This window comes from Artemia sp. Qi Xiang Cuo, chromosome 12, assembly GCF_049724085.1.
Source record: "Artemia sp. Qi Xiang Cuo chromosome 12, ASM4972408v1, whole genome shotgun sequence".
Lineage (NCBI taxonomy): Eukaryota > Metazoa > Arthropoda > Branchiopoda > Anostraca > Artemiidae > Artemia > Artemia sp. Qi Xiang Cuo.
In genome coordinates, this window is record NC_142805.1 from 52,452,470 (window position 1) to 52,469,089 (window position 16,620).

The 16,620-nt window shown below is 34.7% G+C and overlaps 1 protein-coding gene across 1 annotated transcript in view; it reads left to right on the forward strand.

Moving 5' to 3' along the window:
• The first annotated feature begins 790 nt into the window (after positions 1-790).
• Positions 791-16,620, forward strand: part of LOC148946263 (DNA replication licensing factor MCM4-like) — a 194,471-nt gene continuing 178,641 nt past the window's right edge. The window contains exons 1-2 of the mRNA XM_089097647.1: positions 791-846; positions 8,346-8,540. Of these exons, the coding sequence (XP_088953773.1) occupies positions 791-846; positions 8,346-8,540 (251 nt within the window). The remainder of the gene's footprint in view (positions 847-8,345; positions 8,541-16,620) is intronic.

The window sequence follows — 16,620 nt, forward strand, 5'->3', positions numbered from 1 at the left end:
AAAAATATGACATTAAACATCACTCAGAAGCAATCTGAATCAGAAGCCATGGCGGCACTCGTAGTTGCAGATTTTCTGTACCCTTTTCCAGTATTTTGCCAGTTGGCGTATGTCACCATGCTTATGGGGGGATTCCAGTCCTTGGTAATGACTCGTTTAGCACCCAGAACAGCATTAAGAGCTGTAAAGCCGAGTTTTTATAGCAAGAGCCTGTGAAATCTGACTCCCAAAACTATCACTCTCTTTGTAACACGCAAGCTTTTCATTCAAACCGGAAAAATACAACATGTTTGGAAAAAGCTTGTTTCTGAATGATAAAGAACTGTTTTTTCAAAACAATTAAAACTTGTAAACATAGCTGTGGAGGAGAGATTTTATTTACATAATAGAAAAAAGCGTGCTTTGCCGTTTCTATCGAATATACTCATCATATTCTTAAGATTTTGTATTGTTGGAGGGGAGGGGGCTAAGTCCCCCTGAAATTTGAATTTACTAGTAAAACGTTTTTTTTTTTTTTTTTTTTTTTTTTTTTTTTTTTTTTTTGAATAAAAGAATGAAAAGTGTACTCACATTGAAAATTGACGAATCCATTGTTTTCAAAGTTAATAATATATAGTGTACTATAATCAATGTGTTAAAACATAATGAAAATCGGAATGCAGTGTATGGACATTATATAGGGTTTTTGCTTGAGTACATTATAGCTTGCCAAGTTTTTTAAAAAACCGACTAATCAAGTCATCATATGGAGTAACCATCAGCTTTCTCTAACCGATTGACACACAAGAAAATGAGTGTCACATTAGAAAACCTGTCCGCCAAGGCATGTATCGTTCATAGTAATAGGTAAGTTACCCAGGTAACCCAATGTAACCAGTTATACTATACACATATCCATGCCTCAGGCTTGTGAAAGCACATGTATATTTTCAATCTTATATGGCCTTACTACTGGAGGGGGACTAGTTATGCTCCGATCACATTCAACTATAAAAACAAGTACAGGAACTTTCAATTTTCATTCGAATGAACCCCCTCCATAGTTTATGCGACCACCCCTTCCATGTGAAGTGGCTCTGGAAAGCCTTATGGCTCTTTACTATAGGCAACTCTAGAACGTTGTAATACTCAGGCAAAAGACCTTGAACGTGTTTAATCATAAAGAACAGAATGGAAAGAAGAGAAAAGATCCAGTGGAAGGATATTTAAAATTTGATACTTTTTGTTGACGATTTACCAGGGTAAGAAAACGGGCTAGGCAGGCAATTTTTCAATAGACTCAGAGCTTTATTTTGTTGCCTCTGAAGAGGAAGAATATGAGTTTTAAAAGTATTCAAAAAAATAATGGGACAGTAATTTATGTATGAATGCAGTTGCGTGACATGTAGCTTCTTCTTCTTCTTTTTGAGCAAACATGGGCTTTTCAGTCGAGACTATTCAGCTCGTAGCTATTGTTATTCATATTGTAATGTTTCTTTTTCTTCTATACAATGCTATATTGGTCTCTTACGAATATTCCACGTTCCATCAGGTTTTTTATGAAGTTACTTTATTGGGTAATTAGCTTTATTAGCTAATTATGATTAGCTTTATTAAATATTAGATCCGAACTACCGTCACGTTGGGTAATAGGTTACCTAGAGATAAGTCGGATCCAATGCACTTTTCTCAGAATTGTCATTGAAAAGAAAACTTGGGTTTTCCAAGCAGTTGGCTGTAATGAACTGTAAGTAAAGACACATGTCAACAGTAAACAAATAAAAAATAAAAAACAACTCGATATCAAAAGAATATGATTCCAATTGAATCGTCATTCGTGGTGAATCCAAATATGTAAAATTAATTAGGCTTGAAATTATCTATCAAATGTTATTAGCGTATTAAAATAGCATAATTTTATAAAAGAGGGGAAAATGCTCTTAAAAATAGTTGGGGGGGGGCATTTAAGGAAAACCCTACACTCATTCAGCCTTTTTTTATATACCCGGGTTTTCAAGTTTCTAAAAATCTGTGTTTGTTTGTCTGCTGTTTTTTCCCTTCAGGGGTGATGGCACTGAACCAATGACTGTATTATATCAGAAGAGGGCTCATTCGAACAGGAGTGGAAAGTTTTAGTGCCCTATGGGGATAAAACAATATAAAAGAGACCTAGGTTTTGGTTATGCAGATGATTTAAGGATGCTTTGAGAAAAGTCTTCTTGGAATAAATGAATTTTTGAAGGTTTTAAGAGCCGAGACCATTAGCTTAGCCTGAGTGAGATAAACTACTATTCAAGCACATTTTAGTTAAATATTTAATATATAGAGTTGGTTATGCTAGGTATTTAATACAATGCGTTCTGGGCGGCCAGCTTTCCATAATTTTCTGTTGTGGTTCTATAATTTTGTTACTAAAGTATTATATTTTCTTCATATTTTGATACTATAGCATTATATTTTCATCATATTTTGATATATTTCATTATGATTAACCTAGCTTCACTTCTTAAGTGTGGTCGATATAATACGTAAGTACCATTAGGTCTTTTTCTACTCCTTCTCGCTTTCCTTAGTGGAGAGGATGGAAACGGAAGTTTTAAGCTAATTGTCCTACCTTCCTTTCAAAGTTTTCAAAATAAAACAATCAATTTAAGATCTTCTATGATTCAGTTGCTTCTCCTCAAATTTTTCCCATAAAATGGCTATTTCGGCTTATCTTACGATTTTTATTGAATGTCCTCTATTTTCCAATGACTCGTTCAAATTGCTGTTACATCCCATTGAAACATGAAAACCTTTTGTCTTTTCTTTCAAATACATTCAAACGATAAACAAAAGGCTTTGATGCAAAAATGGAAAGAGGAAAGTTTGCGTGCCAAAAATCCTATTAATCTTATCCGTGAAGCTGTCAAAAAGACTGTTTACATTGTTGAGCAAAGTCGATACTTTTACACAATGAAAACAAGTGAGGAAAGTGTTTTGCAAACCTTCCGGTTTTCAACTTAAACAAATTAATTATCTATCATACTTTTTATCTACATATTTTCGCTTCAATTTAATATTTCTCTTCAATACAATGAAAACAAGTGATAAAAGTTTTGCGAACCTTCCGGTTTCCAACTTAAACAAATGAATTATTTATCTTTCTTTTTATCTACATATTTTCTCTGCAATTTAATATTTCTCTCCAATACAATGAAAACAAGTGAGAAAACGTTTTGCAAACCTTCCGGTTTTAAACTTAAACAAATTAATTATTTATCTTTATTTTTACCTACATATTTTCTCTGCAATTCAATATTTCTCTCCAATACAATGAAAACAAGTGAGAAAAATGCTTTGCAAACCTTCCGGTTTTCAACTTAAAAAAAGTAAATATTTATCATGCTTTTTATCTACAGATTTTCTCTGCAATTCAATATTTCTCTTCAATACAATGAAAACAAGTGAGAAAACGTTTTGCAAACCTTCCGGTTTTAAACTTAAACAAATTAATTATTTATTATTTTTATGTACATATTTTCTCTCCAGTACAATAAAAACAAGTGAGAAAAATGCTTTGTGAACCTTCCGGTTTTCAACTTAAAAAAAAGTAATTATTTATCATGCTTTTTATCTACATATTTTCTCTGCAATTCAATATTTCTCTTCAGTACAATGAAAACAAGTGAGAAAACGTTTTGCGAACCTTCCAGTTTTCAACTTAAACAAATTAATTTTTTATCTTTCTTTTTACCTACATATTTTCTCTGCAATTTCATATTTCTGTCCAATATAATGAAAACAAGTGAGAAAAATGCTTTGCAAACCTTCCGGTTTTCAACTTAAAAAAAGTAATAATTTATCATGCTTTTTATCTACGTATTTTCTCTCCAGCACAATGAAAACAAATGAGAAAAAGCATTCGCAAACCTTCCGTTTCTTTTTTAATTTAAAGCAAAGAGTATATTTATCTTACCTTTATCTACATATTTTCTCTCCAAGTTAACGCGAAAGCATAAGATAGCCAAAACTAATATAGCTGAATCAACATGACAAAACATAATTATACACCTTAATCTTCTGTACTATTTCTCAAATATAGCCAAACTTAATTATTTCCTTTAACCAGGCTTTTCTTTATTCGAAACTTTTGAAAAACAGCTCCAACGAAAACTTACTAACTCTGGTTTCACCCATCCCCCTCTTCAAGATGATTATAGTAACGTTTGGTGTTTGGGTTTGGACCGGAAGGTGTTTGTGTTCTGGTTTGAACTCTTTGGTTTTGGATACGACGATATTTGGTATTCTTCGCATGGATGTGAACCACATCTGATTTGTCACAAAAGACTCCATAGAATCATAACTCATAAAAGGAACCCGACTTGCACTTTGTTTTTGTTTTTTGTTTTTCCAGTCACCCAATTTAAAATTATTGCTAGAAAGTGATGAGGGTCTAACTTCCAAAGTTTTACTGAAAGTGAGGGCCTTGGGTCGGATTGATGAATATGACGTTACGTTTAGGAAAGCTGTATATCATTCTTACCCATAGATTCTTGTCTATAGATGTGCAGCTGTAGAGGCTTGTATGTTTCACTGGGAACATAAGCTTTTAAAGCTTACCCTATCATAAAGATGGATTGTTGAGGTATCATATTCTTCCCATGTTAAATATAAAAAAAGGTAAAACACCCTAAAAATTTTGAGATAGCCAATTTGTCCCACGACGTTCAAAGTTCAGGAAATTATACCTTTGAGCAGGACACTCCCCCCACAGTCTTCGGGGCAAGGGTTATAAGTTATGCCCTGGGAGCATACAAAGGTTTATTGAAATCTTTGTCGTAGAAACTTGAAAAAGGGCCCATTGGATTGTAAATTCTAAGGGCTAGTGCCCTTTTTAATAGTCGAAAGTGATTTGAGGGCAACTAACCCCCTCTCACGTCCACTTTTTCCCCAAACACATCCGATCAAAATTTTTAGATAGCCATTTTATTCAACGTAGTTGAAAGTTTTGGAAATTCGGTCTTTAAGGATGACAACCATTCCCCCAACAGCCCCCAGGGCAAGGGTTGTAAGTTTTGCCCTGGGGGTGTATAAAGTTTTTATTGAAAGCTTTGTCGTAGAAACATCAAAAGGGCTCATTCAATTGGAAATTGATAGGGCTTGTGCCTTTTTTAATATTCGAAAAGTTAACTGACACCCCTTCCAATAAAATTTTTATTGGATGTGTTAGGAGAAATGGTGAGCGTGGAAGGGGTGTTAGTTGCTTTCCAATCACTTTCGACTATTAAAAAGGGCACTAGCCATTTCAATTTCCAATTGAATTAGCTAGTTGCCCTCCAAGGTTAGTTGCCCTCCAATCCCTTTCGACTATTAAAAAGGCCACTAACCCTTTGAATTTCCAATCGAATGAGTCTTTTTTGAAGTTTCTACGACAATGCCTTCTATAAAAAAAACTTATAAGCCCCCAGGGCATAACTTACAACCCTTGCCCTGAGGGCTATGGGGGAGTCTTCTCCTCAAAACGTAATGTCTATGTGGAAATCAACTACGCTGAACAAAATGGCTATCTCAAAACTTTGATTGGATGTGTTTCGGGAAATGGTGGGCTTGGAAGGGGTGTTAGTCACCTTTCAATCACTTTCTAATATTAAAAAAGACGGTAGCCCCTTAAATTTCTAATCGAATGAGCCCTTTTCGAAGTTTCTACGACAACTTCTTCGATATGAAGCGCCCTGGTCTAAAGGAAAAAATTAATAAACAATACGTTATTCTAACATCGTTCTTATATACCCCCAGGGCATAACTTAAATCCCTTACCCTGAGGGTTGTGGGGGAGTGTCCTCCTCAAAAACATATTTTCTATCTGAAAATCAACTACGCTGAACAAAATGGCTATCTCAAAATTTTGATTGGATGTGTTTGGGGGAATGATGGGCGTGGGAGGGCTAGTTGCCCTCTAATAACTTTTTACTATTAAAAAGGGCACTATCCACTCCAATTTCCAATCGAATGAGCCCTTTTCGAAGTTTCTACGACAACTCCTTCGATACGAAGTGCCCTAGTATAAAAAAAAAAAAAAAAAAAAAAAAAATACATTGTGCCAACATCGTTCTTTACTTAGGCAGCGCGATCGTGCTGCCTATGATTTTTACAACAACTTTCTATATAAACCTTATATGTCCACAAGGCATAACTTACAACCCTTGCACTGAGGGCTCTGAGGGGGTGACCATTCTAAAAGAACTAAATTCCAAAACTTTCAACTACGTTGAACAAAATTGATACCTAAAAATGTCGATTGTAAGTGTTTTGGGAAAAGGTGGGGGTGCAATGGGCGTTAGTTGCTATCCAATCACTTCAAATGAATGTGCATTGTCAGTTTAATATACATATACTGATATTTAGTAATCAAAATGTTAATATTATTTGATTTATTAAAGTTATAAAGGTAAAAACATTTATATATTTTTCAGCAAAGTGCCAATTATGTTCTCGACTTGGGAAGGCATAGGGGTTTTGCGCCCAATTTATGTTTATTTCTGCTCGTTTTGAGTTTGACTCGGTTATTTATAGTAATTTCTGTTCGTTTTTGGAGTAATTTATTTATCGATTCTGATTTTTGGTAGTTTGACGCTTGGTAGATTATTTTATTTTATTTTTGCTTTTTTTTTTTGTTTAATGGAGTTCTTTACGTTTCTTTGAAAAACTAATTTTGTGGAAAAAGTTTTTTTTAATCGATTAAAAAAAAAGAAGGTAAAAACAAACCTGGGTGAACAATCAGCAGAAAAATAAGCTAAATACATATGGCACCGAACAGATTAAGAAGGCAGGGCCGTATCCAGGGGAAGGGTTACCCGGTTTGACCCCCCCCCCCCTGCCGAAATTTTGACTCTTAAAAACGTAACAAAAATGGATATAAACAAATTTTGTATACGTTTTTTGAGTTTATTTGTGTGTACCCCCCCCCCCTCCCCCCGAAATTATTTTTTTTTAGTAAAACACCCTTCTAAAAAAAATCCTAGGTACGGCCTTGTAAGAAGGTGTAGATTTCTTTTGAGGGAAAGGAACATCAGGAATTCTTTAGTCTCTTATGAAAACTTAAAACTTGTATTCCATAAAATATCCTGAAGGGGATTTGGCTATTGGATATTTTTGAACAATGACTTCAGCATTATAACGTCTTTGCTGATTGCAGCTTCTTCTTTTCTTCCTAGTCATTACTGGTGACTTTTAGATTATATAAACCCTTTTATTTATACTCATATTAACGGTAGAGTATGTTGAAGGACAGGCATAGAAAAGAAAAAACAAGCAAAGAAAATCTTAATCTATCTGCATGCGTAGAATTTTTTAGTATCAATTTTTTTTTTACTCTGCAAATGGAACTTTTTACCCGAAAAAGAATGAATGGAACTCTTCACTCTAAAAAGAATCTATTCTCAATATATGTACGATGAAAAATGTTGAGTGTCAGATGTGAATCCACGGCACTGTAACTAAGAGATTTATTAAGTTTAAATTTTACCATTTTAACTAGAGGGACTTGGTTAGTTGGTTTTAAACATTTCGTGTATTTATATTGAAAAATAAACCGGTTCTCTATTAACAGTTTTTTTTTCTAGAGTTTCTGGAGAGAGCCAATTATTAGATAGGATTAAATATCCATAATTACCATTGACTTGTATTCGTTGTCACCTTGGGGCTTGACCTCCTATCGTACAGCCATAAAGTACAAATTAGCGCAACTCCCTATTATGATTAAAAATTAAGATAAAATAGAAATAAGGGAATGTAAATTTGTTTCCCTTTGTTACTTATTCTGTTTACACAAGAATCCAATTACTTACTGGCTTGTATGCTTTTCTGTTGAATGGGCTTCAAAATGGCTCCCTTCTTCCCAAAATCAACAGCAATTAAAAGTCACCCAGTGAATGTTTACTTTTAGGAATTTCTGAAAACCTTGTCATTTACTACTGTTTCTACGCTGCAAGCTTTTCTTTTTAATCTCGGGAATGGTTGGTTTTTATGAATGAATAAACATTAGTATATAGTAAATTTTCCTATGGTCATGCTTCCAAAGGTAAAAAGTTTCTACAAAACCGCCCAACTGTAGCATATTAATCAACTAATAATGCTTACTCTGTGTTTTTCAATTATACAACATAATCATAAGAACCTTTAAAATATGTTATTATAACAGTTGCAGGTTCAAGATGGCAAAGTTGTTTCTTATGGTTTAGTCGTTTTAAAAAGTGGTTTTCTGATTAAGTTATTTTTACATTTGATTTATGTACTAACGTTCTTCTGGTGCAGTATTCTTGACTTGTTTTAAATATTAAAAACTTTAACAATAATTAAAAATCGCTCTGGATGTTTACTTTTAGGAAAGGAACAAAGTTCACTCCAGAGAAAATCGAACTTATTAAAGAAGTTTCGAAAAAACCTGATATTTATGAGAGACTGGCCAACGCTATTGCTCCTTCTATCTATGAACACGAGGATATTAAGAAGGGAATTCTACTTCAGCTCTTTGGAGGAACTAAGAAAGATTTTAGCAATTCTGGACGAGGCGGTTTTAGGTAAGGCTTATATTTGAGCTATTTAACTTGCTAAGTTGGTAGGTTCTGTGTGACAACAACAACAAAGGAACTGGCCAAGATAGTCCACTTCTAGTTTTAGTTGTATTGATTATTTATTTGGTTAAGTAGTTCTGAGTATTTTGTTTCGCCTATTGGTTGCAGCAGGTCTGTTCACTCAAAATGGAATTAAGCCAATTCCATTTCAACACTCAACACTGGTTATTCAAAATTGTAACGCACCTGAATAGCATGGTTGAACACGGGTTCTGAAAAGACCACAACCCGTGCTGAACACGGCCCTCAAAACGATAATCTGCGCAACCCATGTCAAACTCTGTTTTGGACGAGGGCGGATGAAATATATGAAATATGAAATATGAGATGAAACTGACTTCAAAGAGTGACGCGCCACATGTCTTTATTTTTGCCCTGGCCTCATCTTTTGGAATGAATTATTTAAAAAAAAAGCTACTCAGTTTTAGTGCTCTTTTTAGTGACGAAATAGATTGCAGAGCAACCTTCCACGCTTCCGTGTGTCCATCGAATTTCAACAGTGTATTCAACAAAATACTGTGTCTCAGGGTCAAACACTGGGCAGGGTGGCCAATTGCTGGACGGCGACTGAAATTAGCTACAGTTGCACCTTTTTCTGCCTGCTGCTCCCTTTGGCACCGCAAAAAGGTTATCACCACTACCCCATTGTATTGGTAAATTAATTGCCTTGGACAATGCCTAGAAAGTGAAAGTGGGAGAATATTCAGTTCCACAGGAAGGCGCCACGTCCATAGCTACTGCTATATCTAATCTATCTATGGCTGCTGCTATTACCATCATTACTCCAACCCTGACTACTACTGCTGCTCCTACGTCAACTATTTCCAACAAGACTATTTCCGTGATTGTCACTGATTAGTTTTCAATATGTGTCCAGAAGCCTCGGAAAATTTTTCAGTTTTTGTCCGAGTTGTATCCGAAATCAGCCCTAATATTTTCTAAACAAGCTTGAAAAATTTCGGCCAGAGGTGCGAAACCTTAAAGAGGATCATCATTTCTTTAAAATTAAAACATTCCTAGCTCAAATTTTTCATACGAAACTCTTTTGATAAATCGCGGTATGACAGAATTGTCTTTTTTTTTTAAATCAATTTAGTAAATCAAACAGTTCGTAGTTGTTTGGTAACGAACTATAAGTAAGGAGCGACTCGGCCCAATAGTAATCGAAACTCTAAAAACGGGATAACAATTAATACACGAAAAGAATTGCCTTTTTATGTTGATTCCATATATATAAAATTCATCAAGTTTAAGATGACCAATAAAAAGCTACGAACTAGAGAGAAAATGTGTCCGATTTTCACAAAAAAAAAGAGGAAAAACCCCATAAGTAAAGTGTTCTTCACTCACATCATCAGATTCAGCATGTTAGGGAACCCTACTGTATAGGTTTGAGCTCCTGTATACAAAAATGAGGAATTTTGTATTTTTGCCGGAAGAAAGATCATGGATGCGTTTTTTTTTTTTTTTTTTTTTTTTTTTTTTTTTTTTTTTTTTTTTTCTAGGGGTGATCAGATAAAGCCAAGGGCCCTAGAAGATTGGGAGAGGGCTTATTTGAACGGGGATTAAAAATTCTAGTGCCCTTTTTGTGACCAAAAAGATTGGAGGGTAACTAGCCCCCCTCCCGCGCCCCCTTTTTCCCAAAAAACGTCCGATCATTATTTTGCAATAGTGGTTTGATTCAGCATAGTTGAAAGGTCCATTAACTATGCCTTTGGGGATGACATGGCCCCATATAGTCCCTGGGGAAAGGGCTGTAAATTAAGTAACTTGCGCATTGTTCCAACATATTATTTGTTATTGGAAAATATCCGGAAAGTTTTGGGGGCAATTTTCAGAAGGAGGAGAGTTTTCTCTGCGGAGGAAAGTTTTTCGGGGGGAGTTCCAGGGGTAATTTTACACTTTGGGGGGGGGGGAAGGGGATATCCTGGTATAATTCGAACAACGATAAGAAATCAAATGGAAAACATGTTTTTTCAACTGAAAGTAAGGAACAAGATAAAAACTTAAAACGAACATAAATTATTCAGTATATGAGGGGGGCTACTCCTTCTTCCTTCGTTCTTTATGCTGAATTTGACTTTTTGTCACAATTTCTTAAGAAGCACAAGGGCCGTTGAATATGAATGAAGAGTATTTTTAAAGAACTTTTAAGAATTTCGCATAAAGGTCAAGGGTTGAGGAAGGGACATCCCCCTTCATGTACAGAATAATTTCTGTTCGTTTTAGGTTATAATGTCGCTCCTTACTTTCAGTTTTAAAACTTTCTTTTTTGTATTATTTCTAAGTGTAAGGAACGAAAATATTTGCCTTTACAATTAGCTTGTTTCGAAAATTAGTCCTTTTATTCCTCAGGCAGATATTGCAGAACAGAATGGAGACTTAGTGTCAAGTTTTTTCGTTTATGGCGTCGTAATTTTTAGCACTTGTCGAGTTGTCGCTTAAGTTAAAATCCACTTTAATCAGCCTTCAACTTAAAGGCACCGAACTTTCCACCCCTCCGCTAGTAGTCACCTTAGAGTCATGTAGTCTTAGAGCTGGAAAGATCTTATCCTTATAATTTACTCCTCTTCTAATCTGAGTAGTCACAGTAATCATCTTTTTTTTTCTTCCTTTTGTCCTTTTTTTTCCCTCCTCTTTTTAAACAATCTGAACGATTGCGAGAAAATTATAATGAGCTGGAATAATTGGCTGAAGGAAGGAACTAGCCAAAAATTCTTAGAATAGAAGGTGAATGTTTCCTCCAAATCTAAACCCAAAGAGCCGTAGACCATGCCTTAATAAGGCAAAATACTTGTAGAAAGACAGGTGTTAAATTGGTATGGCTTTTAACTCTACTTAGGAACAATCCAGCCCCTAGATTTAAATATTTTAATTATTGATCCCCTAGTTGTTCATATTTTTTATCGAATTACCTGCCGGCGTATCTGTAGCCAATATACTTTTTGGAACATGAAGAAAAAAACTACATATATGTAGCCCGCTCACACAGATAAAAGCATTCATAAATAAGCACAATTACTTGTTACAGTGCTCCCTTTGCCCAACAAATGTGACCCAGAATATTCTGTATGTATCAGTTCATGTCCTCACTTTATCCCCGCATCCCAAACTGAAAAATAAGGTCATAAAGCGCAATTGTTCCTCTCCTAGCAACCCTGGTTATTACTATCTGTTTATTAATTTAATTGAGTTAAATACCAGATGCTGTTAGAAAGTCACTGCAACTTCTCATCACTGCGCAATCAATGCAATATCACTTAAATACTGGATGTTTTTAGAATTCAGTGCAATATACTAGCAGGTAGGCAAATTGCGTAGACATGATGTAGATTGGTTTGCACTCCCACACAGGAGACCAGACACGCATACAGAAGGTGTGGAGTCTTGGCCCACGCCTCTATAAAATCTTGATATTTACCCTAGAAGTTCATAATTTGCTTTTTTGCGTATGTAGTTGTGCATATCCACCATAAACATGGTAAGGTAGTTTTCAAGATGTATAGCCTACTGGATTCCAGGCCAAACTGAATTATTAGAAAGTTATTTTAGGTGTAGACCTGCTTGAGCAGAATCCTTCATGACTTGAAAGTAGAAAGAGGTGGTGGCACTATCTTGTAAATATGTTTCTATACCTCAACTTGGGCTGTAGTTGCTGCTGAAAATTGCATTATTGTAGTCCAATTATTTTCTAATGTGACAAAAATTCACTGTTACACTGGAGAAAGAGTTTGGGGTTAAAAACTCCCTATGTTTGGTGGGTAAAAAACTTCCTCATGTGCATCCTGATTCAAATTTCGGTGATAGGTACATTGAGACTAAGGAGCTCAAAACTAAAATGTTTGGATCCTAATGAAGCTGTTGGGACTGAAAGTTGGTTCACGGAGAGGTAAACTAACCACGGCCTTGTAAACCATTTGGGTGATACGCCTTATCAGTAGCAACCAGTATGGTTCCCAAAAGGGGGGCAGTTGATATCAATATTGTCTAGTCACATGATCAAGGGACTTAAAACTTTAAAATTGGGAAAGGGGCTGACCGTTGATCTGTTGGATTAAGTGGACAAACTTGACCATATCTTTCTACTTTTCAAACTGAAAGCGTATCAAGTACATGACAATATGATTTGGTTGATCAGAGCATTTTGGCAAATAGGTCTGGGTATGTTCTAATGCAACTACGTCAACATGCAGTTAAGTTGAGTTGCAATTTGGGCTTTGCTTAATTGGGCTTTGCACCTCTCCAGATGAAAAAAAACGGCTCCATTTATGGCATAAGATTCCTCTTTTTCACCTAGTCTATTGGGGATCAGCTGGAGCCAGTGGAAGAGTAAATGTATATGGTATAATATTTGATTGGCAGTCTAAATTTTGCGGTCACCCAGCAACTTGAACCGCCACTACCTAAGAGTTTGGTACGAGCCTTGTATAACAGCAATGTAAGATGGATGTAACAAATCCTTAAGGGTCTTGACACAACTTAACTCCCCTGTCTTCAAAGTAAAAGTTATGAAGATGCTATTGTGTTCCTAAGGTCCTAATCCTTCCTTGTAGGAAGAAGAGTCAAATGTTTATGTGCATAAGCAAAGGCCTTCAAATTTTTAGTATACGTTATTGTTGGCCCTGTGGCCGATACCCCATAAGAAAATTCAGAAATTACGATGAGAAGTGAACCCAAGCTTAAAAAAAACAACAGAAAATGCCACATATAAGCTTAGTGCTGTCACTCGTCAACCCCCTGTCCGAGAAGGATGAAAACCAAATAGTATGCTTCAAGTGAAAGTTCTATTCAGTCATTTGATATGTATTACAAGATATAGCATAGAATTATGTATTTGAAAGGAATAAATGTAAGACGACGAAAACATTGATGAAAATTAGTGCCATCTTACACCAGTAAAAATAAATTAACTATCACAAATACACTAGCATCGAGTACAAATATTTCCCCGGAAGTAGTATTTCACTTTATTTGCTTCTTTTGATATATTGTAAAACCTCTTTTCAAAATGTACTTCTCTTTAGCTGAAGTGTAAACGACACTATAGCGAAGTCTTAGGGACTTGGGGAAGGGAGGAAAAATCGAGGAAAACTAGTACTTTCTTGGGGAGTGTTCCCGGTCCGACGAAAAGTTAATGATATTTAATAAAAATTTAATATTTCGTTCCAGGTGAGAGCGAATGAACAGCTGGAACGATCGAAAATTAAATTCGTATTAAATTTTGTATTAAATTTTTGTGAATACGGTTAACTAGCGTATTTACTGAATTAACTTCTGTACATTCATCATCAAAGTGGGAAAAATGGGACAAATGACCAAAGTCAAGTCAAGGCAAATGACCAAACTAATGAGTCTGAGGAATATGAGCCCAATCTGTTCAAGGTCCTATGACCAGCCTAAAATATAGAAGTTTCAAGAGAACTGATGCCAGTAAACCCAATTACCATGGCTAATAATTCCTCTTCCTCATCCTCTGATCCATCATCTGACTCCATTATTTCTTCAACTATAAGTCCTATAACGGAATTGTATAGATCCATTTGTGAAAATTTTTCCGTGTTATATTGAGTTTAAAAGTTTCGCCGAAAAAGAACCATTAGTTATTAAACCGTTCCAGGTTCGCAGTCAATTCGTATTAAATTTGAAGTAAATACGAATTAAATTGCATTTTGGACCGAGAACACGCTCAAGGACTAGTAAAGCTAAATTTAACGTCAAACAAAAATCAAAAGCAACTTTTCCCAGGAAGTTTGTGTAAAATTGCGATTTTTTAATAATGGTAGAAAAAACCGTCAAAATACATGCGTTTTCAGTAAATCGTACATGACACTTTTACTTTTAAGCCGTCAAGGGGATTTGAGATGGGCGGTAATAATCCCTCCACCTCCAATGTCTAAAAGTCATTGAAACACCCCTCCATTGTTTCTTTTCCTCTCGATGATGCACTCTGAAAGTTTGAGTTAGAAAGCAAACCTGAGACTACTTTAAAGGGAGCCCCATCCGTCACCCTCCTTGATAGGGGACTGTTGAAAATGGATTTGCATGCCTTACCTGCCCTTCTAAATTAAGTTCCAAAATTTCGAAGTTTGAGTTATATTGTGACTTTTAAGATTTTATAACAACAATAAAAACAATATCAAAATGTTTTTTTTTTTTTCAGTAAGTCAAATATGACATTTCAGCATTTAAACCTTTAAACGGATTTAGGATAGAGGCAACAACGCGCTTATTTATGGTAGTTTTTGTTCAGTTAAGGTTTCGTTTCCTTATTCGCAGTATTGTCTGTTGATTTTTCACTTTATTTTATCTTTTTACATAATGTCTGGTTGTCTTTATTTCCTCATTAATATAAATTTTGGTGACTTTTCAGTTTGCCTTCATTGTTTCTTGTAATTTTCGACTTGATTTTTTTTTTTTTTTTTTTTTTTTTCAAGATTGGCATTTTAAAGAAACCATCATCTGGATCTTTATTTTTTCTATATTGGTCGTCCTTTAAACGGTTCCTAAGAAAATAGTGATCAGGCTTTAGCGTGTCGAGGGGGCATCAGCTTCCCTTGTATGTAGGATTATTTTTGCTTGTTTTGAAGTAGATTTTTTTTTTTTTTAATCCTCTTTACTTTTTTTCGTCAAGATTAACGTCTTCAAGAAATCATTCTTTATTCTAATTACGTCCTCTTGGTATAATCTTTTGTTCCTGTTTCAAATTATTTCCTTGTTTGAACACAATGCAATGCTTTTTAGAAAGAAGATCAAAGCTGTCTTGAAGGACTAAAAAGGTCTTTTCTTAATTATATACGTGGTTCGCATTGATGTAAAGCTATTTCCTTGTCCCAAGAGGGTCCTTAGAACTCAATTTCTTGTGTTTCTTGATTTGGCTCTGTCGCTAGCCTAAGACAAAATTGGCTTGTTAACCTTGTCAAGTTTGTTTTCTTCCTGTTTTTTTCTTTGATACGGAAGAATTCGTTTCCAAAGAAAAAATTGTTTCCACGTCTTCAATGGTATAACAATGTGTTATGCAAGGTCTCATAGTTGTGAAAAAGAAACTTCAAAAAATTAATTCAGAGAACATGTTAGTTAAGCGAAACCTTGATTCTAGAATTTTGAAAGTTTATGAATTATTGAAATTAGAAAACTCAGAAATGTAATTAAGTATTATAAGGACAATTTAATATTTTAAGTTAATTTTTGGTTACTTTGTTTTAGTGTAAAATGACAAGTAATTATATTTGTTTTTGATAGTACATTGTTTCTGGACAGTTTGTTGATTTCATCATATCTTTAGCTTCTTATTCATGAGGCTTGTAAAGTGTTCTAATTTGAAATGTTTTTTTTTTTTTTTTTTGCGTAAAAGATTTTTTGTCCAATATTCTAGTTTGGATATATTATTTTATTCAAAACTCAATCGACATATAACGCTATACTCTATAACTGCAAAGAACGATAGTTATACTGAAGCAGCTACCGAAACTATGCAACGAACAAAACACTCACATAAATGATGAAAAATTCATGTAAATTTTGATAGCAAGTAATTAATTTATCAGTTAAAGATAATCTACACAAAAATTCGGCTTTTTATGGTAATCCTAAATATAAAAAATACATTGAATTTAAGGCCTAAGAAATAATTTAAGCTATTAAAACTTGAGATTAAAAGCTATTGGTAGAGTAAATATATATAATATTAGAAATAGTACCCCCCCCCCTAAAAGAATGAGGTGTGGCTCTAATGGAAATTATGCAATGAGTTCGAACATGTATGAGGACCCAAAAGCAACTGTCGACAAAATTCGATATTTCTGATTTTTTAGAGAAGGTTGATCACGCGTATGACCATCCATAGTCCGTAGTACTCAACTTGTATTTAAAGATGGTTCATTCGAATGGGCATTTGAGAGTCTTGTGCTCTTTTTTAGCTACAAAAGAGATCACGAGACATGAAATTGCCACATTATACAGTGTGGTACCTAAAACAGGAATTTTTGCATCTTCTTTTATTACCGTTTACAAAATAGTGGCTTATATT